This window comes from Herpailurus yagouaroundi, unplaced genomic scaffold, assembly GCF_014898765.1.
Source record: "Herpailurus yagouaroundi ecotype Mexico unplaced genomic scaffold, PumYag 215, whole genome shotgun sequence".
NCBI classification, from domain to species: domain Eukaryota; kingdom Metazoa; phylum Chordata; class Mammalia; order Carnivora; family Felidae; genus Herpailurus; species Herpailurus yagouaroundi.
This window is the reverse complement of record NW_024412446.1, coordinates 4,438,838-4,463,209: the sequence shown is the minus strand read 5'-3', so window position 1 is coordinate 4,463,209 and position 24,372 is coordinate 4,438,838. Positions and strand designations below refer to the sequence as shown.

The 24,372-nt window shown below is 54.5% G+C and overlaps 1 protein-coding gene across 8 annotated transcripts in view; it reads left to right on the top strand.

The window, feature by feature from the left end:
* Positions 1-21: 21 nt before the first annotated feature.
* Positions 22-24,372, top strand: part of RHBDL3 (rhomboid like 3) — a 65,511-nt gene continuing 41,160 nt past the window's right edge. For 3 of the 8 annotated variants that reach the window (XR_005784646.1, XM_040455249.1, XM_040455248.1), the window contains exons 1-5: positions 22-240; positions 1,765-1,788; positions 16,669-16,827; positions 20,745-20,969; positions 23,899-24,047. Coding sequence is in view for 7 of the 8 variants with exons in the window: in XM_040455249.1 (XP_040311183.1) it covers positions 130-240; positions 1,765-1,788; positions 16,669-16,827; positions 20,745-20,969; positions 23,899-24,047 (668 nt within the window). In the remaining variant the exon portion in view is untranslated. Of the gene's footprint in view, positions 241-1,764; positions 1,789-8,314; positions 8,463-11,797; positions 11,928-16,668; positions 16,828-20,564; positions 20,654-20,744; positions 20,970-23,898; positions 24,048-24,372 lie in introns of those variants that run through there. The other 5 variants (XM_040455253.1, XM_040455250.1, XM_040455251.1 and 2 more) reach the window with 5 other exon arrangements.

The following is a 24,372-nucleotide window of genomic DNA, read 5'->3' as shown; positions in this document are numbered from 1 at the left end:
GGGGCGGGCGCGGAGGCGGCGCGGTGCGCACAGGGCCCCCGGAGCGGCGCGGCCCGCGCCGCGCAAAGTTAGCCCGGCGCGCCGGGACGAGCCCCACAGCCGCCCGCCGGCCCTGGACCCCGCGTCGGCATGGGAGAGCACCCCAGCCCGGGCCCCGCAGTGGCCGCCTGCGCCGAGGCGGAGCGCATCGAGGAGCTGGAACCCGAGGCCGAGGAGCGGCCGCCGGCGGCGCCGGAGGACGTGAGTGCCCCCTCCCCCGCCCGGGCAAACTTTCTGGGGGGCACTGTGGGGGAGCTGCCCCCGTCTCTCCCCCGCGGGGCAACTTGGAGGTTTCAAGGTGACGGCGGGAGCGCCCCGGATTGGCCGGGTCCCCGCGGGCGGGAGAGGGCGGAGGGACCGGTCTCCCCCAAACGCGCGCGCGCCACCCCCCTGCTCGGGCTCCCTCCGTTTCGCTGCGGGACACAGCCCCGCCGCTGCGCTGGGGACCCGTCTGCCGCCGGAGCCCCCTCCCCGCGGCTGGTGCAGTGCCCGGGACACGGCGTTTTCCCGCAGAGGCGGCCGCGTCACAGCAGTGACTCCCCCTCCCCTCCCACTCGCGACCTGCGGGCTCCCTGAGCCCGGGGAAGGAGCGGGCGCCGCAGAGTCCCCGGAACCCGGCAGCGCCGACCGGTCTGGCGACCCCCTTCTTCGCTTCCGGATTAGCTCCCTCCCTGCACCTGCCCTGTCGCGACACTGATTGAAATTCAAGCCGGCCGCAGCCCCCGAACCTGGCCGGAGGAGGAAGAGGGGGAGTACTGGGAGCCCAGGAGTCCCAGACCGAGTCGGTGCCTGCGACGGTCCCCCGGGCGAGGATGGGGAGGGGCTGCCCCAGAGGGCTTCCCTGCCATCTGCCGCCGGAGTCTCCTTCCCTTCGGTTCGGGGAGCCAGCGGCGGAGCCCGCGCCGGGGAGTCCTGGGAACTGGAATTTCCTAAGCTACTCCCTCCCCAGGTTAACCTGCAGACAGACGGGAAAAACTGGGCAGACGCTCTGCCCTGCCCTAGCCCTCTCTCAGAATGGGAAATGGAGGTGAAGCCAGGCCGCCCAACCTACTAAACCTAAGCCGGCAAGTCTGAAGGAGTGTGCCCCAGGGGAGCTCAACATCCTCCCTTCCCTCTGGCTCCCGCAGTTAAACCTCTCACCAGCTTCTGGCCCCAAAGCCCCGTACTCACCAATTAGACTCAGCCTTGGAAGGGACCACTTAGATTTCAGTGCTTTCCACAGACCCCTCCTCCCAAGCTGCAGGCAAAATGCTAGCGTTTGTGCAGGCTGAGGTTTCCTGAGTAGGGGTCTCTGGCCCCTAGCACGTTGGGACGGTTCTGATGGGATTGCACCTGGGTCGGCTTTCCCAGGTGTGGGAATAGACACGGCTACAAGCTTTAGGTGTAAGTTATTAGAGGCCCTTGGGGAGAGTTGAATGCCTTTATTTAGTAATTGTTGAGAATCACCCTTGTTCTGTTTATCCCCTTCTGCGTGTCTCCAAGTGAGGGACACCCCCCACCCCCAACCTCCCCAACCTGAGTTCCCTCCCTTTGCTTAGTGCAGATTCACTTGGGGAGCTCTTCCCACATTTCCCCTGGTGTCTTGTGGCGGGTCCCTGAGTCTGGGCAGCAACTGGGAGGCAGTGTCCGAAATCTCAGGGGGGCTAGAGAGTCCTTGGTGATAAGTGTGTGTTTCTCTCTCTCTCTCCTCTTCCTCCTCTTGTGCATGGCCTCCCTCTCTACCAGCACTGGAAAGTCCTGTTTGATCAGGTACGTGAGCAGTTAAATCCCCCCCCCCCACTTCCTTCCAGCCCTCCCCACAATCAGTCTCCTTGCCTGCGTGGGCTTCCCTAGCTCTGCACTCCTGAGATGCTGACGTGGGGTGGGGGCGTGGCTTAGTGCATCTATGAGACCGAACACTGCTCTCCACTGCTCTCCAGGTTTCAGGAGTAGGCGGTGAGCTCCCCTGAGAGATCCTTGCCTCCCTCCTTCTTCCAGCTCCGCCTCACCAGAGCCAGGTTTAAACCACATAGAAATTGGACAATAGGTATCGAAAGCCGGGGACATTCTCTATATGCCAGGGGATTGCAGTTGGGGCTGAGGAGGTGGGGGAAGGGCTGAGGTTAACATCCCCTCTCCTTTCCTACCTCCACCTTCAGAGACCCATGTGGCTACCACTGAAGTCAAATCTCTACCCTCCTTGGAGGATGACTCACAGTATGGGCTCTTTTGAAAGCTGTCTCTAACTTTGCGGCACGGATGAGAGTTAGGGGAAATAGTACGTGATTGTTTGCAACGCCTAGCGTCTAGGTGTGGGGGGTGGATTTGGAAATGCCACCTTTGGAATCAATTGATGGACAGCTGACCTTCGGCAAGGAAACAGTTTCTTCTTTGCTTGGTACTCCTGTTGAAAGCTTTTGTGTATTTCCCTCTCCCGCTCCATTCCTCGATGCAGAGGATAGGCAAGAGATGTCCCAGTGCAGGGGGAGTAGTGAAGGCTATGGTCCCGCGGTGAGCATGATTGTGTCACGAAGTCTGTGCAACTTTAAGAGCCCTGTCTGGTCGGGCCCGAGGGCACCTGTTGGACTGGAGAAGGAGATAGAGCTTTAAAAGTAGCTCGGACCAGACCTCGTCCTGTTGCATGCACGGGAAGCTTTTGAAAGCTTTTTTAGCAGGGATCTGAGCAGTGCTTTGGGAAGGTCCTGTGTGATAGGATGGAGGCAAGGTGGGTTGCAGGCATGAGGGAAAGTAGTCAGGGGTCTGCCTCGGTGACGTAGTAGACAAGGTAAAAACGGAAAGATGTGACCGCGGGGGAATTGGAAGGCTTACTGCCCCTGAGTCAGTGAGTGAAGCCCATAGATAAGTTTGAGATTCTGAACCTGGGAGGAAAAAGGGAAAGTCAGGGTGGGGGTCAGGTGTTGGCATAAATGACAGCTTTGGTTTCAGACCAGTTCGGTTTGGGGAACCCACTAAACGCAGGTGCCCAAGTGGGACTGAGACTTGGAATTACAGCTGGAAAGTCATGGCAGGCCTGGGGTGGGGCTTGGGGGGGTGTCATCCGCATTAAGCATGAGGCCTGGCTGTGGTCTGGGGAGCATCCCCTCGGCTCCTGTCCCAGTGGGGTGGCACATCTCTCCCTCTGCCCCCACATGCCACCCACTCTCCCTCCAGTTCCTAAGAGCACAGCCGCTGCTGGCCTGCCGCCCTGAGGCAGGAGGGGCTGCCTGCTGTCACCCATACTAAGACCAGCAAGCTGCCAGCCCTTCACACCTCCTGCCAGATTTAGAATCAGAACCTAGAACAAAGTGTTTCATTTTTTTTCCCTCTGTGTCTCTTTCTCATTCGATTAGTTTTCTGTGTGTGTGTGTTTATATTTTAAAAGGAACTGTTTGGGTGAATGGAGGAAAACTTTTAGTAGGAAGACTTTGGAGCCGGGAGAGGGGAGGCTGTGCAGAGAGCAGAGAGGATGTGTAGCAACTAATAGCGGGTGGTCTGTGAAATCCATTTTCTCCTGCTGGAGGGAGGTCCCTAGTGTCACAACGATGAGCATGCCCCTACTTCTGGGAAGGCCCACCCAGAAACCTTTCCAGACAGACAAAATTAATTCTAGGAAGAAAACTCCCAGACATACTCAGGGCAAACCATTTTTTCTCACAGTAATTTCTTCCCCATCCCTCACATGACATTAGAAGCCCATTTCTGTTGCCTTCCTTCCTGTGGGTGCTTTGTGTTTAAGGAGAGCCGCTCCTGGGCAGGGCTTGACCTCTGGCAGATTTCCTCTGTGTTCCTTCTCCCTCCTTTGTGAAGCTGCCTGGGGCCATTCCCGCATGGGGCTAACTGGAGAGTAGGTAGGAAGCTTCACAGAAGGATGCGGAACTTCAGGATGCTAGGTTCTTCAGAAAGCTGAAGGGTTTTCCCCCTGCCTCTTCCTGTGGGCCTGCTTAAAGGTGGGACTCCAAGGATTGGTGAACCTGGTGCACTTAGGCAAGAATGTTTGGCTGGGGGTTGAGGCAGCGCCCCAACCATCTCTTACAGAACTAGACAGCCCTGGAGCACCTGGATGGCTTGGTGGGTTGAGCATCCGACTCTTGATTTCAGCTCAGGTCATGATCCCAGGGCTGAGGGATCAAGCCCCACATTGGGCTCCATGCTGAGCATAGAGCCTGCTTAAGATTCTTCCTCTTCCCCTCTCCTCCACTTGTGCATGCATGCTCTCTCTCTCTCTCTCAAGTTAGAAAGGGAGGGAGGGAGGAAGGAAGGAAGAGACAGCTCTGACCAGTTGAACTGTGGTGGGGGCGTGGGGCACATGACACCTGTCAGAGTCCCTCCAAGCTGATGTGTTCACCTTCCAGAGGTCGATGGGATGAGAGGCTGGCCCCAGTCAGTCCTCCTTTCCCTCCTGGGTCACGGAAACACCAGTGAGCACCCAGTTTCAAACTGGGACCTGCTGTCTGGTTCTTCAGCACACAGAGTAGCTTTGACCCAGCATGAAGCTAATTAAGCCCCAAGGACTGAAGCTGTGCCCTACGCCTGTTGGTCCTGTGTGGTCACCCCCCAACTAAATGGCCAGGATGCCTTTTGTGGGAGTTCCAAGTGAAGAAAACAGGTGACCCCTGTCCCTTGGAGGTTTCCCTGCCCCACCAGGTGTTCTGGGAATCTGGCCCGCTCAAGCAGGAGAGTAACATGTTCTCCCTCTTCACCCCACCCCTGGTTTCTTCCCCTCAGGTCCTGGAAGTTCTAGTGGGCAGGACACCTAGACATCATCACTCCAACCCCTAGATGCTCCATATACTTTCTTTCCTATGTGTACTTCTGCTGAGGGAATCGTCTTCTCGTGTACTTGGGATCTTAATGGTTTCCCTAAATATTAGATTTTAAAGTAACCTAAATATGAATCTGTGGTTATAGTGTAATATGCTGTAAAGGGTCTTATTTTCCTATAGTTGGATCTGTTGAGCTTTTCCTTCATGATTCTTCCTATTGCTTTGGACCCGAGACAGTCTTCATCTGTCTTTATTTTATTTTATCTTATTATTTTTTAAAAGTTTATTTGTGGGCACCTGGGTGGCGCAGTCGGTTAAGCGTCCGACTTCAGCCAGGTCACGATCTCGCGGTCCGTGGGTTCGAGCCCCGAGTCAGGCTCTGGGCTGATGGCTCAGAGCCTGGAGCCTGTTTCCGATTCTGAGTCTCCCTCTCTCTCTGCCCCTCCCCCGTTCATGCTCTGTCTCTCTCTGTCCCAAAAATAAATAAACGTTGAAAAAAAAAAAAACTTAAAAAATAAAAAAAAATAAAAGTTTATTTGTTTAGGGGCGCCTGGGTGGTTCAGTCGGTTAAGTAGCCAACTCTTGATTTTGGCTCAGGTCATGATCTCACGGTTTGTGGGTTTGGACCCCGGGTTGGGTTCTGCACTGACAGAGCAGAGCCTGCCTTGGATTCTTTCTTCCTCTCTCTCTTTCTCTCTCTCTCTCTGCCCCTCCCCTGCTCATTTTCTCTCTCTCTGTCTCTCTCTCTCTCTCAAAATAAACCAATAAACATTTTTTATTTTATGTTTTTTTTTAAATGTTTATTTATTTTTGAGAGAAAGAGTGCCAGTGGGGGAAGGGCAGAGAAGGAGACACAGAATCGGAAGCAGGCTCCAGGCTCCAAGCTATCAACACAGAGCCCAATGCAGGGCTTGAACTCATGAACCACGAGATTGTGACCTGAGGTGAAGTCAGATGCTTAACTGACTGAGCCACCCAGGTGCCCGATTAAACATTTTTTTAAAAGTTCATTTACGTATTTAGTTAAGTAACCTCTACACCCAACCTGGGGTTCGAACTCACAACCTTGAGACCAAGAGTCACTCGCTTTTCTGACGAGGCCAGCCAGGCACCCCATTCTTCATTCCTTCTTTTTTAGATTTTATGAATATGCACTTGTATTTCCTACTGCTTTTTCTATACTAAAAAAATCATCAAACCCTTGACTCTATCCAGAACTTTTTCCTATCCAGTTATGCCAGCATCACTTTTTTTTTAAATTTTTATTTTTTAATGTTTATTCTTTAGGGAGAAAGACACAGAGTATGAGTGGGGGAGGGGCAGAGAGAGAGAGGGAGACACAGAAACTGAAGCAGGCTCCACGCTCTGAGCTGTCAGCACAGAGCCCGACACAGGACTCAAACCCACAAGCTGTGGGATCATGACCTGAGCCGAAGTCGGACGCTTAACCGACTGAGCCACCTAGGCACCCCTTGCCAGCATCACTTATTAAGAAACACTTCCTTTAGGTGTTGTTTGGAAAATTTGATCACTTGGTAAATTTTTATTTGTGGTTGGATTTATTCTTTTTTTTTTTTTAATGTTTATTTTTGAGAGAGAGAGCACGCGCGCACGTGGGGGAGGGGCAGAGAGAGAGGGAGACACAGAATCTGAAGCAGGCTCCAGACTCTGAGCTGTCAGCCCAGAGCCCGATGCAGGGCTTGAACCCAAGAATCTCAAGATCATGACCTGAGCCAAAGTCAGACACTTAACTGACTGAGCCACCCAAGCGCCCCAGGTTTATTCTTTATTTCTCATCTATTCCCCTGATATTTGTAATTGTGCAAGTAATGTACCCTTCAGTCTTTGCTTTACCTTATTACATAGGTTCCCTCCAGGGTCCCTTTTTTCAGGTTACGCTTGGAAAGTCTCACTCTCAGTCCCTTCCTGAACCCCGGGGAAGTGCCCTCAGGGATCCAAGGTCAAATAGTGAGTCAGTGGCAGATAGAGGACCCATGACGGGCTTCCAGTCTGGGAAAACCATTTTTGGGTTCATCCTTAAAATGCCTTCAAGATTTACAAACGTTTAATGAGCAAAAGTGTTTGGGGGCAGAGTTCTGCTAAGTCAACAAAGCACTATTACTTTTGAGCACAGATGAGCAAGAAGAAAAGGAAAGATTGAAAGCAATTGGATTGTGCTTGTGTGTGTTCTCCCCCTTCCACTGAGAGCGTGAATTTCTCAGAACCCCCAAAAGAGCCCCAACTGCTAATCTCCCAGAAGGAAAGCAGACAAGTTTTAACTGTCCCACCACTGAAATTATAAACATGCTACAACCAGCTTGAAGAACAACTTAGGCAGCCTCTTGGGTCCAGAACCCTGGATTTGGAGTCACAGAGACCTGGCTTCAAGCCTTACTGACTTTGTGATTGGGGGCAAGTGACATTAGTGCTCTCAGCCCCGATTTCCTCATTTGTAAAACAAGGACAGTAATCTTTAAAAATTTTTTATAATGTTTATTTTTTGAGAGAGAGAGGGAGAGCATGCACAGGGGAGGGGCCAAGAGAGACACACACACATAGAACCTGAAGCAGGCTCCAGGTTCTGAGCTGTCAGCACAGAGCTGGACGCAGGGCTCCAACTCATGAACCACGAGATCATGACCTGAACTCAAGTTGGACGCTTAACCGACTGAGCCATCCGGGCGCCTCAAACAAGGACAGTAATCTTGAACTCCAGTGGCAACTGTGGAAATTAAATGGAAATGGAGACTCTTCATAATGTCTGATACCCAGTGGACATTTGACAACTGTCTCTTGACTGGGACTCAGACTTTACTAGAAGAAGCCTAGGGCTGCTTCTGGGATCTAGGCCCCTACCAGGAAGGCAGTGGCCTCCCTAAACCAGCTCCTTCCCAATCTGGGCTCCTCGAAAGAGAGCCACTTCTGAGTCCAGAGGACTTTCTTGCTTGCTCTCCCCAAGTATCTCCCCTGCTCAGCCCCCTTTTCCCCAGCTTGGGGTCTTCCCTTGGCCTGACCCTAAAGCCTACCTCATTTGCAATTCTCCCGCACGCTGGCTTAAGTTCTGGGAGTTGAAAAGAGGTTCACACGGGGCTACTGAATGGATTAGTGAGGGGCCATGGAGAAAACACCTGCCCCAGAGACAAGGCATTGATGGTGGCCCCCGGAACACATGATTAGCCAGCAGAAAGAGGTTCCCAGAGAAGGACAAAGCCGTAGATTTGACTGGAGCCCTTGCTCAGGCTCTGTACATCCACTCCATTATCAGGTGGCCTCCAGAGCCCTTGAGGCTATGGAAGTCCCTCCACCACAAAGCCAGCTTTCCTACCCTGCTCCTGTCCCAGTGACCCTGGCAGTCATGCTGAATTAACCCTTGTATCCCTGACCACTCACAGAAGTACATGTGGTAGCAGTTGAGCAGTGGGGCCAAGGGATCTGAGACTGTGTGCTGCCTGCCACATAATAGGCATCCGTCCTGTCAGAGCTGGGACTAGAGCCCAGCTCTGCTCCCCTCTGACCTGTGTTCCCACCACCAGGCCATGCAGACTTCCATTTGCTCACTTGGCGTCCTGAGTGACTAGGACAACGAAGAGGACACACATCTGGCTCAAGTCCCAGTTCTCCTGCCAGCTGCGTGGCAACGGGCGAGCCAGGCAACCTCTCCAAATCTCAGTTTTCTCATCTGTAAGCTGCCTAGAATAATATCCTTCCCTCAGGGTTGTGGTGAGGCTCCCGAGAGTGTGTGTGTGCAGCACTTGGGGCAGTAGGGGCAGTATGCAGGGAGCACCTGAGAAACCTGGCAGTTGTATCGTCTTACTGGGACTTAAGGAAATGGACGCTGTTTTCATTTCGAAAGAACATGTGACGTGTAAGGGTCACAGGTGTTGAATCAGCATTCAGATCCCCAGGATTCCGGTGGGGTTCATCCTATCCTATCAAGCTGGCTTCAGGGCAGGAGCTGGACATCCACATTCCTCCTGAACTTTCCGCAAGGAAAAGAAGAGAAGCTTTGGGACAAAGGCTGGCTGGGGTGGGGATGATGCCCAAGTGTCCCCTCTGGTCACTGCCTGGCTGCCTGCGTGGCTGAGGGTGAACGGTCCCACCAGTCAGGTGACCAGAGCCCAGAGCCAGCCTCCTCGACCTGGCAGTCCACTGTGAGAATAGGGCACTCTTCTCTGTCTGTGTGTATCTTGAGTTGTGAGTGCCCCGGGGGGAGCCACCTCCTCTGCCCCCCCAGCTTTCCTGAAGCACGTTGCAGGTTTGAGTCAGTAAATATTTCTTCAAGAGAGCAGATGTTGAGTGCCTACTGCATGCACATATCTCCTCATCTCATTTTGATCTCTCAGCCACCCTGTGAGGTGAGTGGTGCTAGACCTTCTTTACGGAGGAGGAAACTGAGGCCTGAGGGGGCGGGGCCTGCCCAGAGCCGCAAAGCCAAGGAGGATCCTCTGCAGAAGGGGTTGTATGTGTTTCTCCACAAGGTGGCTTCTGAAACAGGGTGGAGGGCCCAGGAGGCGGAGGAGTTTGGTGACCCTTTATCCTACCTTATCCTAGCTCCCCACCCCCACTCCCTCCTCTGGGGCTCTCAGCCTTCTCTTTTCTGGGGAATGAGGGACCAGAGGGACTCTTTGGTGGCTTCTAGGAGCAGCAGGAAGCGGGTTTAGGCTGAAGGGAAGGGAGGTATGGGACAGATGTAAGCCCCTGCCCATACCCAATCCTACTGCACTGACCCCCCCCCCACCCCGCCTGTGACCTGTGACGGCCCCCCCTCCCTGCCAGGATGCCCGCCTTTGTGGCTGATGCTGTGACTCAGCTTCAGTCCCCAGGCGGCTGTGATGGCTGTGCCTGGATGAGTCAGCATGGGCATTATGTCTGCTCCTGGGGACCCAAGAGACCTGCCTCTGAGTCACAGCCCCCAGCTGTCTCCCCTGCCCCCCGAGTCTCCAAGGCCTTCTTTGGGGGGCTCTGAAAAAGAAGCAGAGTCTTCCAAGGGGCTTTCGGGGTGGAAAGAGACAAAGCCTGGAGGAAAGAGGGGCCCCACCCCTGATTGCCCTCCTAACCCCAGCGTCCTGCGTCCCAGGGAAAGTCTGGGAGCGCTTCCCCTCCAGTCCAGGTGTTGAGCACATTGGATGGTTTCTGGAAACATGCCCATTATCCAGCGACTCAGCCTGGACTCGGGCCAGGATGCCCGCTTCTCTGCTGAGGGAAGGGTGTTCTAGCTCCCTAACCAACCTCACAGCTCCGTTCAGCTGTTTGACTTGTGGGGAGGAGGGTTGCTCAGGGGCCCTCCTGAGTGACCCCCCCCAAGGGGGGGGGGGTCTGGGCAAGCAGTTTATCTCTGTGTCCCTCAGTTCCTATGTCTGTTAAATGGGACTAATCACACTCACTCCAGGGTTGACGTGAGAAGAAAAGTAATAAAAGATTTGTGAAAATCAGTATTTCAGAGCGAAGGGAAGTCGGGAACAGTGTGAGGTAGTTTTCTCTGCGGGGAGAATTAGCATCCTCGTTTGCAAGGAGGGAGAACTGGAAGAGAAAGCTGCTACTCCCATAACCTCACCTCCTGACCTCAGCAGCTGCAGGCCTGGACCTAATTTATGGGGCAGTAAATATCCATAATGGGCCCAAGTTCCCTGGTGAGCTCTGGCTGTTGGGTGGGGACAGCTCTGCTGAGCATAAGCCCCTAGGTAGCCTGGTTAATTGTGCAAGGACCCAGCAGATGAGCCTTGGTAACCGCCCCCCAAGTGAGGAGGGGCAGCTGTTCATATTTTCCCCTGCCCACCCCGCACGCATGCCATGTGGTCATTTCCCAGGGCTCCTTCTGTCTTGAAGGACAGCGAGGGCACGCAGTGGGGCCAGGGATGGGAGCCTTCCCTAGATTCCAGGTCCCGACCTTCCAGACTGCAAGACACTCCGGGTGCTGCCTTCGGTGTCCTTGGAGGTGCCCACACCCTTCACTGGCATCCTGGGGCTCTCTAGATCAAGGAGAGGGAGGGGGTCGTCCTAGAAGCAGGAAGGAAATTCGAGTGCTGGGAACAGGGACCAGACGTGTAATTGTCCTGGAAATGCAGTTTGTACAATTCACACATACATAATAGATAGAAAATAAGTGTGTGTGCGCCTTTTTTCTTTCTCGGATTCTTTGCTGCTGCTGGGTAAACTCTGAAACCTTGGCCTGGCTCCCCAGCCAGCACGAGGGGTTGGGGGGGGGTGGGGAGGGAGGAGTGGCGCCGCTGTCCTGGGTGCTGAGCAGACAGATCCTGGCTCCCGCAGGGCTGTTCTCTGAGAGCTCAGCCCAGCCGTCCCTTAGGCCAGTCCTTGATTCTTCAGCCTCTCCCTGGTGACACCCCCCTCACCCCTTGGGCTGTGGCCTGGGTCCCGCAGATTTCTAACCGCTGGGGGCCTCCAGACAAAGTGTCAGTTGACTTGAGGGCCTTTGCCACTCAAGCGATGGAGGTGACAGGCTGGTTCGGAACCATGGACAGAGGGTCAGGTTCCACAAAAGGAAGAAATTACTACTCTGTAGTGGACTCATGCGTTTTTCCCAAAGGGTGTCTCATGGAGTGTTGGTGTGAAAAATATGATGCTCAAAGGTCCAGTAAGTTTGGGAAATGCTAGGCTGAGCAAAATCAGGTCTCTTCACTGTGAGCCCTTAGTATGCTTTTATGCATCAGGCCCTTCCAAAAGCGTTTCCCAAACTTACGGGACCTTATTTTAGGCACCATCTTGGGCCTGATGTTCACAAAACCCCGAGCCAGAGGCTATATTTCGCATGCAGGACGGCACAGAGAGACAAGGAAGGGCAAGGCTAGAGCAGGTTCCCATGGAGGAGCCCAGAACTGTTCCTGTCTTGACCACTAAATCGCTCTGTAACCTTGGGCTACTTTCTTTTGCTCTCCGCACCTGTGTTTCCCTGTCCAGGAAATGCGGTGTGGTGCCTGGCACGTAGTCGATCCTTGGTAAATATTTGTTAAATGAACCAAGGAGAGGATTAGACTGGACTCTCTCACGCTTTTTTTTAGCTACACTGTCCTAATGATGGGAGAGTGCAGGCTCTGGGCCCCTTCGCCCGGACGTGAATCCATCAGCACCAACGATAGGCTGTTCAAACTTGGCCAACTCAGCTCTCCACCTGCTTCATTTTTCTCCCCTGTAAGATGGAGCTCATGATAGTATCTACCTGAGAGGGTTGTTGTGAGGGTTAAACGGGGGACTCTATATAATTTATCATCCAAATTGGGACCATTTTGAGGGGGAAAGGGGAGCTGGTAATGATCATGCTCAGACAATAGGTATAAGCCTATTGACTGTCTCAGCCAAACCAGGACATAGGGTGACCTGAGGTTTCAATGAGGTAGTGCCTGAAACCTAGCAGCCATTCTACATATGTAGCTTCTATCATGTTGTCGTTCAACAAGTGCTGTGCAGAAGGCCAGGACAGGAAACAACTCAGAGTGGGGTTGCCCTAAGTTTCTGCAGAGCAGTTTGAGAACCATAGAGATTCCTTTCAGCTCTGCTGGGCCATACGTTATGATCCCCTGGCCTGCTGCCCTTCTCCCCAATGTCCCCGGGTCTCCCTGACAGCAGAGACCTCACCCCCTCCCATGTGAGCTGCCTCATCCTGATCCCAAATTTCCCATCAGCCCTTTGACGGAGCAAAGATAGAAGACTGGCTGCCTCTGTGTGCTGTGTGGGTTGTGGATTTCTCTTTCCCCAAGCCTCATTTGCATATGGTTTGCTTATATGTGCAGCCATGGGGATGGACTTCCTTACATCACCCTGAGAAGGGAGAGTTCCTACCATGTGACTGGAAGAGAAACTGAGGCAGTGTGGTTAATGATCTGCCCAAGACAGCGCAGCAGGTGGGGCAGGGCTCCTTTTGAAACTCCCCCTACACCTTTGCCCCAAAGAGGGAAAGAGCCTTAGGTGGTACAGGACGTGATTCCCAGGCTTTTTCCCAGCCTAGGTCGTAAGTGCACAGGAAGGGATCCAGGGCAGGAGACAGGGTACATGACAGAGCGTGTGTGGGGCCCCAGGCGGGGGAAAACTGGCAACCTGGGGGATTAAGGGGCCAGAGGGCTGGGTGCTGCTGGGATTAAATGTCCCTGAGGAGCCTCTGGCAGCTCTTTTCATGGCGGAGGCAGGTGGGCGGGGAGCCTGTGGGAGGGTCAGCTCTCAGTCTGTGCCTTTCTCCTCCCCCTGCTGCCAGCATCCTCCACTCAGGCTGAATGTGGACTTGGACTGCCCCCTCCCTCTGCGGTGCTGGGGGCCCTATTCAGGAGGCAGCTGCGAGGATGCTCCTGACTCCTGGCTGCCTGCTGGGCCCCTGCCTGCAGCCCTTTCACAGCCACTGCCCCCCCCGGCCCCCACATCCGCCGCCACCCCCCCCCCCCCCCCCCCCCGTCACCGGGAACCCACCCAGCCAGACCTCATCCAGAAGGCGATCCACTGCTAACAGTGGATGAGTCCAGGGCACATGGCAGGGGGGAGCTTTGGGGTCCTCAGTACATTACTAACAGGGAAAATTGCATTGTAGGGTTTATTTTCCCCAAAGCTCCAGACCATGGATCTTATCCCCCATACCTGGCCTTGAGGGAGGCCCAAGGGCAAGAAGTGAACCCAGGAGGGGCAGCCAAGCCCCCTGACACGGGTGCCCCCTGCTTCGCTCTGAATGAGGCAAGTAGAAGTGGCCACCAAGTCCGTGAAGCCCTTGGCACTGGAGAGCGGCTGCCCCCACGTTTGCTTTAACCTACTACAACCTGAAGGGACATTAGGCATGCTTGATAGATGGGGCAATTATGGCTTGAGATGTTTACCCTAAATTATATAAACTGGTTAGTGGCTGAAACAAGAATGGGATCCCTCGTTCCTTGTAGCCTCCTTTCAAAGCCCTCGGCTTTCTCCTGGGGCATCAGGACCTACCTCTGTCCACCTTCTGCTTGCGTCTTCTCTCTGTGACTGTTTCTCCCTTTGTCTTCCTCTCTCTGCACCCCCCCCATACCCCCATGCCCACTGTCTGCCTCTTCCCCAGGTGGTGGAGGTGGGGGGCAGAAGGCATCCTTTGTGGAGCCAGCCCCTTCCCTGTGTCTCTCTCCCTGCTAGGCACCCTTCTTCATCCCTGAGGCCTCGTTATTAGGGTAGCGATGACCCCCATTGTCTGGCTCGTCTGGCCCTGGCATGAAAGGTAGAGTTTTGGCAGAGAAGGAAGACTCGGCCTGTTTCCAGCTCGTTCTCAGTAGTCTGGAGGCTGTAATGTGCTTGGGGCAGGACTGGCAGGGGGTGGGGGCTCCCAGAGCCACAGGGCAGCCCCTGTCACTAGGACAACAGCAGGGAGCCCTGGAGGGGGAGGGAGAGCTGGGGAGCAGGTGGTTCTTTGTCTGGAGCTGAAACAAGGGAAAGGGGCCCTTGCCTGATCCCAGCCCCTCCACCCCACTGCCCTCCCAAGCCCCTGGGAAGCAATTGGTGTCACTGCTCTTGAATGAGAGGGCGTGCTCCCCCCAGACCATGTCAGGAGAGACTCTATCCTATAAGCATATCAGTGCCCCCCCCCACCACCACCACCACCACAATGCTCATAGCGGGTGGCAGTGGGGAAGAGTGGATGTTCCCAGGACACAGGGCTGCTTCTCAACTTCCACCCCTCACCCCTACCATCAGCCCACCTAGCACAAAGGGGCCTGTGTGAGGCCAGGCTGGCGAGTCAGATGTCCTGCATCAGCCCTTGGGGTTGCAAGGGGTCCCAGGCACCAGAAGGAGACCCTCGCTGCCTGTCATTGCCACTTTCCTTCTCCAGGCCTCACTTTCCTAGCCGAGCAATAAGGAGGTCAGAACTGTTGCTATGTGAGGCTCTGTCCTGCTTTCAAAATCTTTGTTTAGGATGGGGCCGTGAGACCCCCAGAGCCCCCTCCTCCCCCTCCTCTCACCACGGTGATCCTTCACTTTTGCTCCAGGGCAGCCCCTGGAGGCTGAAGGTCAGTGGCCACCAGTGCTGCTAAACTGTCTGGGTGGAGAACACCGCCTGCCAGGCACATCGTCTAACCTCTCTGTGCATCCCCCTGTGCCTCTATTTCCTCCTCTGTCCTATGGGGATAGTATAGTAATAGGACCTCCTTCAGGAAGGTGTCATGGGGGGGGGGTCAAAGAAATTATACACATAAAGTGCTTAGAGAGGTATTGGCCCCATGAGACAGTCAGCAAATGTTAGGTGTTTTCATCCTTAAAGATCTTTGTGGCGCAGGGAGTGGCTGAGTTTCCTGAAATACTCAGTGGTGTGAACTAAATAGGTGTCATCCCTGGAACCTGGTATTTGGACTTCAGGGTGGGGACACAGGCAGATTTTTAAATAGACCTCTTTAGAGATGTCCTCCCTTGTTGAGTTCTGGGAAGAATTGAAATAGCCCATGACTTGTGAGTCTGGGCTGTTTCTCTTGGATTGTCTTAGAGGTACTGCACGCGGGAACAGCCTTCCTAAAATAGTCTCCGTTGACCTTATCTAGAAAAGGGGGAGAGGTGCCTGGATGGCTCAGTTGGTTGAGCCTCCAACTGTTGATTTCGGCCCGGGTCATGATCCCAGGGTCGTGGGATCGAGCCCCACATCGGACTTTGTGCTGGCAGCACGGAGCCTGCTTGAGATTCTCTCTCCCTCTCTCTGCTCCTCCCCTGCTCACGCCCTTTCTCTCTCTCTCTCTCAAAATAAATAAATTTAAAAATGAAAAAAAAAAGGAGTAAATGTGGGTTTGGTCACCTGGACTCCCCTGTCGCGCACACACGGACGCCCATTGTTTGCTTTCTAAAATCTAAGCAGCTCACCACAGCGTGTGTAGGCACAGCGAATTCGTGTGGGGAAGCACTCTCTGAACAGGACAGCTCTCAGCAGTGGCGACAGACAGTTGGCATCATTCTCTAGCAGGGCGTGTGCTGTGCGGGGGACCCCGGGGCGGCTCTGTGAGCAAAGAGGGGCTGTGGAAGAGGCACGGAAAGGCTATGGGCTTCTCTGGGAGAGACGAAGAAGACCGATAATACCTTCCCTGGAAGATCAGTACCTGTCTGTCCATCCCAACACCCACTATTTATACACCCAAGAAATGTTTGCTGAGTGCCGATCATGCCCGACTCCTGCTAAACGCTGGGGTATGCGGTGCGGCCGGTGCCAGTGACCCAACAGCCCGGTGAAGAGGCGCAGGGAGGAGAGTGGAGGGCCGGGTGGGCTGGCGGCCCGAGGTCTGTCCGATGTGCAGGGGGCCAGCCAGAGCAGTCTGCATCCCGGGGAATCCCGAGACTGCACGGAGTAGCTGGGCAGGGTGAGTGGGAGCCTCCCTGAGAGACGACGGTGGAAAGGGACCCCTGGGGGGGGGGGGTGCAAAGCTGCACGGGGTCTCTGGGGAGCCCCCACCGAAGCCCATGTGTATGGCTGTAGGTGTGCCTGCATGCAGGTGTGAGAGGCGCCTGCAGTCAAGTGCAGGAGGATTTGCAAGGCTGGGCCCCTGCTCCCCAGGCCCGGGGCCTCAGCATTCCCCACTGGAGTCCCTCTGGCCCGCACGCCAGAAGTTCCTCATCTTCCTTCCCTTCTTGCCTTTTCCTTCTTGCTTTCCTCTTGTCCAGGGTCAGGATTAGGGGCGGACAGGATGGAGCTTGACCTCTCTGAGCCTGTTTCCCTGTCCATGCACGAGATGGTTGGGTTGGGCGATCTCCAAGGGCTCTGGGGCCTTCTAGGACTTTTAAGTGGTTGTCCATGCCCTATTTGGATGTTTCCTCTGGGGGCCTTGGAAATATCCCAGAGGCGTCCTGGGCCTCTGTTGGCAGAGGGCTGGGGACAGGAGCCCGTGCATGGGGATGGAGGTGGGACACCTGCAGGGCCCCACTGACCCCACTGCTATGTGTACTTCTCCCTCAGTTTGACCCTGGGAACACAGGCTACATCAGCACAGGCAAGTTCCGGAGCCTCCTGGAGAGCCACAGCTCCAAGCTGGACCCGCACAAACGGGAGGTGCTCCTGGCTCTCGCCGACAGCCAGGCGGATGGGCAGATCGGCTACCAGGATTTTGTCAACCTGGTGAGCACTCTGGGGCTCTCGCTGCTGGGAGGGACCTGTTTGGGGTGTATGGCTTAGAAGACCAGGGGTAGTCCTGGGTGGCTGAGTCGGTTAAGCATCCAACTTTGGCTCAGGTCATGATCTCATGGTTTCATTAGCTCAAGCCTCGCTGCCGACTCCGTGCTGACAGTGTGGAGCCTACATGGGATATTCTGTCTCTCCCTCTCCCTCTGTCTCTCTGCCCCTTGTGGGATTCTCTCTCTCTGCCCCCTCGCTCACTTGCGCCCTCTCCCTCTCAGAAAACAAAACAAAACAAAAGATCTTTTTGGGCAACTAAAGGGAACTGTTAACTTGCAACATTGAAAAAGTCCAGGCTTCAGAAGGTGGAAGGACATCTCTGAGGACCTGGTTTCTCATTGTCACTCGGTTCTGCCTTCTGCAGCGTCAGCCCATACTCAAAGAAGCCCCTGGCAGTTCCAGACTCTCCGTGTGGCAGCAAAGTGGCTGCAGCTGTTCCAGCCCTTACACCCTCAGGCCCTCACCATGCAGAGGACGAGAGGGACTCTTCTGTTCCCTCACAAGGCTTGGGATTTCCTCCCGCCTATTGGCCTAGATTGGGTCAGTGGGATGTGTTGATTGACGTAGGCCAATCGGTGCCCACCCATGGAGCTGGGGGTGGGGTCAGCTCCACGGAGAGGAAGGGCTAGGAGTAGGAAGTGGGAGGTTATCATTGGAAGAAGAAGAGCTGGAGAGTGGATGCTGAGAGCAATGGGGCACCCGGGTGAAGGCCAGACCTCGTCAGACCTGCTGGCTGGGTACCTACCATCCTGGGTAGTCGGAGGGGCTGGAGACAGGCGGCCTGTGAGCCCTGCCCACTGGTCCAGTGTCTTGGAGTAGAGACTTCTCCCTCAGTAGGAGGTACTGCTTTGCTGTCATGGGGGCCACTGTGGTGGGGTTGGAATGGCGTTCAGGGGGGCTCAGCAGGAAGCATCCCAGCAGGGATGCGGATGGACAGGACATGAGTAGAAGCTGTATGAACTAGCTGGGTCAGTACAAGGCCAGAAGCCTCCTCCCGGTTCCCCTGTTGGTGAAGTGAAGATAGTCACCCCTTTTCTTGCCATCCGTGGACGGGCAAGAGTGAAACGACTCGTGCGAAGTCCCCCAGGCTCCTAGAATTCAAAGGCACCGGTGATGGGGGGTCAGTACTGCCCGTGCCTGCCATTGTGCCTGGTGAGCTCTCTGACGTGGGTGTCCAGGCTTTGGGGCTATTTTAATTGCCGGGTGATGGAGACCTGCCTTTGCTCGGAGGGTAGCATGATTGCAGGGAGCAGCTGTAGGGTTTTTAGGGCTGTTCAGAGTGGAGCCAGAAAGCAGACCTCTGAGAGGGTGGGGGACGGAGCTGAGCTAAATGGAGGAGTCAGGATTCACGGGAAGGGTGGTGGGGGTGAGCCCTGTGACCTGGAGCCCAGCAGTGGCCCGGGCCAGTCCTGCATGGGCCCATCCACATCCACACCCGGAGTGCCAGCACGACTGCCACATGCCCTGCTCAGTCTCAGGCCAGAGGGAAGGCTTGGCTGGGCCCACGCAATGCTTCTCTCCAGCCGAGGATCTGTGGGTCTTCTGCGTGAACCCCAACGGCAGATTGCTTGTTGATGTCAGGATTTCTGTGTTCACGCTCTAAGCCGGAGCAGCCAGCCAGAGCCTGGATTTGTGTGAGCAGGGCTGCCTGGAGACCGGGACTAAGGGGGGGCTCGCCAGGAGGGGAGCTCTGGGTAAGGCAGCGTGCCCAGAGAGGACCTGGGTCCTGCTCCTGCTCCTGCCCCTGCCTTTGCCACTCACCGAGAAAGATCCTCTGAGCCTGTGTTTTCTCATTTGTAAAATGAAGCCAAAGGATACCTTCCCTCTTCAGGATTGTTGCGAGGATTAAATAACCTGGAGTATTAGAGTATTTCTGGAGTATTAGAAAGATTTTGTTATCTCTAATGTTCCTTTACCAGCTAAACCTGCCTGCATCCTTTGTGGGCCCTTCCCCAACCCAACCCAGGTAGAATGAACCCGCCTTATCCAGAGCCCCCACAGTGCTTTGCCCAGGCCTCTCTTCTAGCACAGACCACGTTGCATTACACCTGGGTGGCCAGGGTTGTCGTGTACGGGTGTGCAGCTTGTGTACTGTACAAGGATGCCTGCCAGTGAGGTGAATGGGGACCGCAATCCGGCCTGGGTTTTGTTCACCAAGGCCTAGAATGGGTTCATCCACCTGGAAGAAGCAGCTCCCTTATCTAACTGGCACAAAATGGACTCTGGAGTCAGATGTAGCTGGATTTGAATCCTGACTCTTTGGAGAAAATCCTGGTGTTTGGGAAAATTACTCACCTCCAAGCTTTAGTCCCCATCTTCGTAACGTGAGGATAATGCTGTGCACCGAATAATTCACATGTGCCTCTGCTTGTAAGCTCCATGAGGCCTGAGATGCGGGGTGGCCCTAGACACATCAAGGGTGCGGGCGAATGGCGAGTGTGTGTGCGCAGTGCTCGTGCCGAGCCCACGTTGCCCGGCTTCAGGGTGTGGCTGTGGGTGTGCTGTGAGTATGTGTGCTGTGCCCACTTGGGGATTGGGAGAGAGGATGGTAACGGGGCTACAAAACAGTTTGGCAACGTGATCCTGTCTCGGGTGTGCAGTGAACACGAAGCCCCAAGATTGCCTCCATTTTACAGAACTCCTGCACCAGCGAGAGGAACCAGATCCAAGCTTTGTAGGCATGGAGAGGATGAGAATAGGGGATCAGTGGGAGGGGTTCATCTGGAAAGGCCTCCTGGAGGGGGTGAGCTTTAAGCCAGATTTTGAAAGCGAAAGACCATGGAACCCGGGAATGGAGCAGGGGTGCTGCAGACACAGGCTCATTCTACCTTAAACCCCTGTGCCTTGGTCTGGCCTGGTTCACCAGCCAGCCCTCTCTGGGCTTCTGCCATCAGGTTTAGCCAAATGTTCCCTGACAGGGCCACCGTCCCAGGAATATGTTGATAACCCCCACCCCAGCTACCCAGTGGGGGTACTGGGGGTGGGAGAGTTTTATCTCCCCGTAAGAAGGATCTGGAGTGTGGTCGTGGAGGACGCCACAGAGGCCCCAGGAGCCTAGAAGTCAGCCAGGCCGGCCGCCTGGTTTCTGGGAGTCAGGCTGACCACAGAGCGAGGCCGCCAGGACTCCAGTGAGGATGCATCGGGCAGCCTGAGGCTGCGGACGGTAGGGCCGGTCCTCAGACAAGGCTCTACGACCAGTCCTTTGGCACACCAAGCGTTCCAGGCACTCAGGAGTGATGACCTTCCACAAACACAGCTCTGGGTTCTCATTCTAGAGACCTCTCTGCAAACTGGTCCACCTCACCAGGGCTGCCCACCTCTTCCGAAGCTGGCATCTCTGAGGACTCGAGCTCCTTCTCATCCGTCAGTTCTCACTCAGTTACCCCCTCCTCGAGAAAGCCCTCCCTGACCACCGTGGGACAGGGCTGGGCTGCCTCCTGCGTGCACCCCCAGCAGCCTTCACGCTGAGCCGCGATTGCTGGTTTCTTATTTGTCTTAAGCACCATTGTGGCCTCTGTGCCTGGCAATGTGTTGACACTCACTTGTGACGGACGGATGATGGGTAGGTGGGTGGAAGGAAGGTACGGTGATCATGGGTACAGGTTCTGAGTTTGAACTTGGACTCCTAAACCTCTCTCTGATTTTGTAGAATGAGGATGTTCACCGTCCTTATCTAACAGGTAGACTAGTTAAGAATATCCGAGGAGCCCAAAACAAGTTGCTTTAGAACATCTGCCACGTGGGACCCCAGTGTAGAAGAAAGAGAAAGGTGGGATGAGGCCTGGTCGGTCCAAGGTATGTGCTGAGACCCCGAGACCCCAGTTCTGAGCCCTTCCCCCCCCGCCCTGTTTCCCACGCAGATGAGCAACAAGCGGTCCAACAGCTTCCGCCAGGCCATCCTGCAGGGCAACCGCCGACTCTGCAGCAAGGCCCTGCTGGAGGAGAAAGGGCTGAATCTCTCCCAGCGGCTCATCCGCCACGTGGCCTACGAGACCCTGCCCCGGGAGATTGACCGGAAGTGGTACTACGACAGCTACACCTGCTGCCCCCCGCCCTGGTTCATGATCACGGTCACGCTGCTGGAGGCAAGCACAAGGGTGGGGAAGGGGCTGCCCAGCCCTGGGGTGGGGGGCGCGGAGGGGGTGGGCAAGAGGGTGTCTGAGATCAAGACAGGAAGGGCAGCGTCTCCTCCACCACAAGGCGGCGGGTGAGGCCGAGTTGCCAGTCAGGCCGTGTTACAGGGCCTGTGAGTGTTGTCAGAACCCCGGGACCACAAGGATATTCCGAAGATTCTTATCGCTGCAGCAAAATCCCCATATGACCACCCCCTACCAAAACACCAGCAACAAGAGCAATGTCCTAAGCTTGTTGACGTGGGGGATTTGGCCAGGCTAACTCCTTAAAACTAAGTTATTTTAGTTCCTCCCTGGTGAGGAACGCGGACCAGTCGTTTGCTCCCCGGGACTCCATCCCCCCCGCCTCCCGTAGAGCAGGGATCACCAGGCCCGCCTCCTTCTCCCATAGAACTCCTCTATTTAGCGCAAGAGTGCCTGGTGGCGCTTTCTGAACACAGAAGCATTACTCAAAATGCATATGGGAGGGAGTGTTTATGAACAGGTAAATGTGGGCTTAACGTATTTTGAAAGAACGTTCTCCCCTTAGGGAATCATCCGTCCCTATCGTTATTCTAAACGTCTCCTGCTTAGGCAGGAGAAGCCAAAGGTACCGGTTTCTGAGTGTGTGCCCCTGTGTGAGAGACTGAATTTTTTTGGCTGCTGAGCCTAGAACCCGTGGGCCCCCAACCCCAGCTCCTGAATGGTGTTCCGGAGTTTGCACCGTTTCTCTTCCAGAGCCACGGGCCTAATTACCACCACGGCATATGTTCCTATAAAGCCGATGCCGAATCAAATGGCAGGATCATTAAGCTCCATGGCGATCTTCTTCTTTTTTTCCTGAATCAGAGTAGCTGGTCTGCAAGGCCAAGCGCTCCTCTGTTTGTTGTTGTGGGTTCATCCAAGCGCGTGTTGAAGATGCGATGTTTCTGAGATATTCTTGGAATCGCTCTCCAAATGCTTACTGTATTGGTCTATTTATTAAATTCTATTTGAGGACCAATAATAATGAGCTGCCTTGGGAGCTGTATTTGCTGCCAGACCACCCGTGTCACGTAAGATGGACAGGACGGCTCCCCAGAGAACCCAGGGGAGTCCATCTGCTGGAGGGTGGGGATGGGGGCGCTGGGAATGGCACAGGTCCCGCCCAGGAGGCCCGAACCCCACACCGATTACAGCCTCATTCGCTGAGTACATGACACGCACAGCTGGCCCTTCCTGTGCTTCAGCACTTTTCAAACCTCATGACCGCCTGGAAGCGTGGGCATCCCCATTTCCAGATGAGGAAACCAAGGACCAGAGCGTTCAAGTAATTTGCCCAAGGTCATCCAGAGAGGCGTCCAGGTTGGTTTCAAATTTCCAGAAACTGCAGCTCTGTAAACTCAAACCACCAATCAAGAAGAAAATGCTGAAATAACTGTTTCAGAGTACTTGTACTAAAGCCCAAAGCTTTTGTTTTACATATAGCTTCAGTAACTTGGTTTCCTGGGTCCACAACAGGGAATGGGAGGGACGTGGTGGGAAGTTACTAGAAGGGGCCCACAACCAGCCAGCAATAGGGAGTAAGAACCTGGCTGTCATACCTGGTTTACAACCTGCTGACAACCTGGCAGTATGGGTGAGAACAAAAGAAAATTTCGAAGCCGACCTGAGTCTTAAAGAGACACGCAAATTGGGGCCATTTACTGTAGGACTGAAAATCCCAGGGATGCCCGGCTGGCTCAGTCAGAGGAGCTTGCGACTCTGTCTCAGGGTCATGAGTTCAAGCCCCACGTTGGGTGTAGAGATTACTTGAATAAATAAACTCTAAGAAAACAAAAAAGGCACGTGGGTGGCTCAGTCGGTTGAGTGTCCGACTTTGGCTCAGGTTATGATCTCATGGTTTGTGGGTTCAAGCCCCATGTCAGGCTCTGTGCTGACAGCTCAGAGCTTGTTTCAGATTCTCTCTCTCTCTCCCCCCCCTCCCTTTGCCCCTCCCCCGATTGTGCTCCCCCTTTCTCTCAAAAATAAACATTAAAAAGAAAAAAAAAGAATGGGGTGCTTGGGTGGCTCAGTTGGTTAAGCGTCCAACTTCAGCTCAGGTCATGATCTCATGGCTTATGGGTTCAGGCCCCGTGTCAGGCTCTGTGCTGACAGCTCAGAGCCTGGAACCTGCTTCGGATTCTGTGTTTTCGTCTCTCTCTGCCCCTCCCCTGCTCACGCTCTGTCTCTGTCCTTCTCTCTCTCTCTCAAAAATAAACATTAAAAATTTTTTTTAAAAAGGAAATTTGGACACATGCTATAACATAAGTGAATCTTGAGGACATCATGCTAAGTGACATAAGCCAGCCACCTGTGTGAGTCCGCCTAGATGAGGCACCCAGGGGAGTCAAATTCATAGAGACGAAGTAGAATGGTGGTTGCCAGGGCTGGTGCTTAATGGAGACAGAGTGTCACTTTTGCAAGACTTCTGTGGATGGTGGCACTGACAGCTGCACATTGTGAACACACTGGATGCCACTGAGCTGTATGCTGAAAACTGATGAAGGTGGTACATTTTATGTTATGCGTATTTTACCGCAATTCAAAAAAAATCACCTTGTGTAGAATTGCCTCTTCCCCCAAACGGGTATGTAAGTTTTTGCTGCAATTAGTTGAACCCCCCCCCCACCGAGCCTTTCCCGCTTCGCACCGAGGAGGTGCGGGCAGAGCCCACGTGACCATTTAACACAAAATAACCAAACCAAAGTGGGGTGAGAGGTGGCCGAGAGCTAGGCAGGGTGCCGGCCATAGGGGCTGTCCCTCATTCTCCGAGGAGGAAAAGTGACAAGTTCCTGCAGGGGATTCTGAATGTTAGCACCAGAGGGGCTCCTGGCCAGTTTCGCGTCTAGTAACAGGCCCCTGCCATTCTGTTTTCATCCAGGTTGCCTTTTTCCTCTACAACGGAGTGTCGCTGGGTCAGTTCGTGCTGCAGGTAACCCATCCGCGATACCTGAAGAACTCGCTGGTTTACCACCCACAGCTCCGCGCACAGGCATGGCGTTACCTGACGTACATCTTCATGCACGCGGGGTGAGTGCCTGCCTTCGTTTGCTCTGGCTAGAGTCCCCATAGGAAAACAAGAGGTCCAGAGAGCCTAGAAGGAAATATGTTTCAGTTTGTTTTTATCTTCCTGGACACAGGGTTTGAGGTGGCTCCTTGAAACTTACCTAATACCAGAAGGTAGTTCATTACTGACACGGTATGGAAAAGGGGAAATAGATGGAGGAAAATGCTAAGTTTAAGCCCACAGTGAAAGCGGTACAAATGTAGGTTACAAGTTCGTTCTGAGCTTCCTAGTGGCCAAAGCAAAAAGGGAAGTGTTAGCTACCAAGTTCATGATCCATAAACTGCGTGT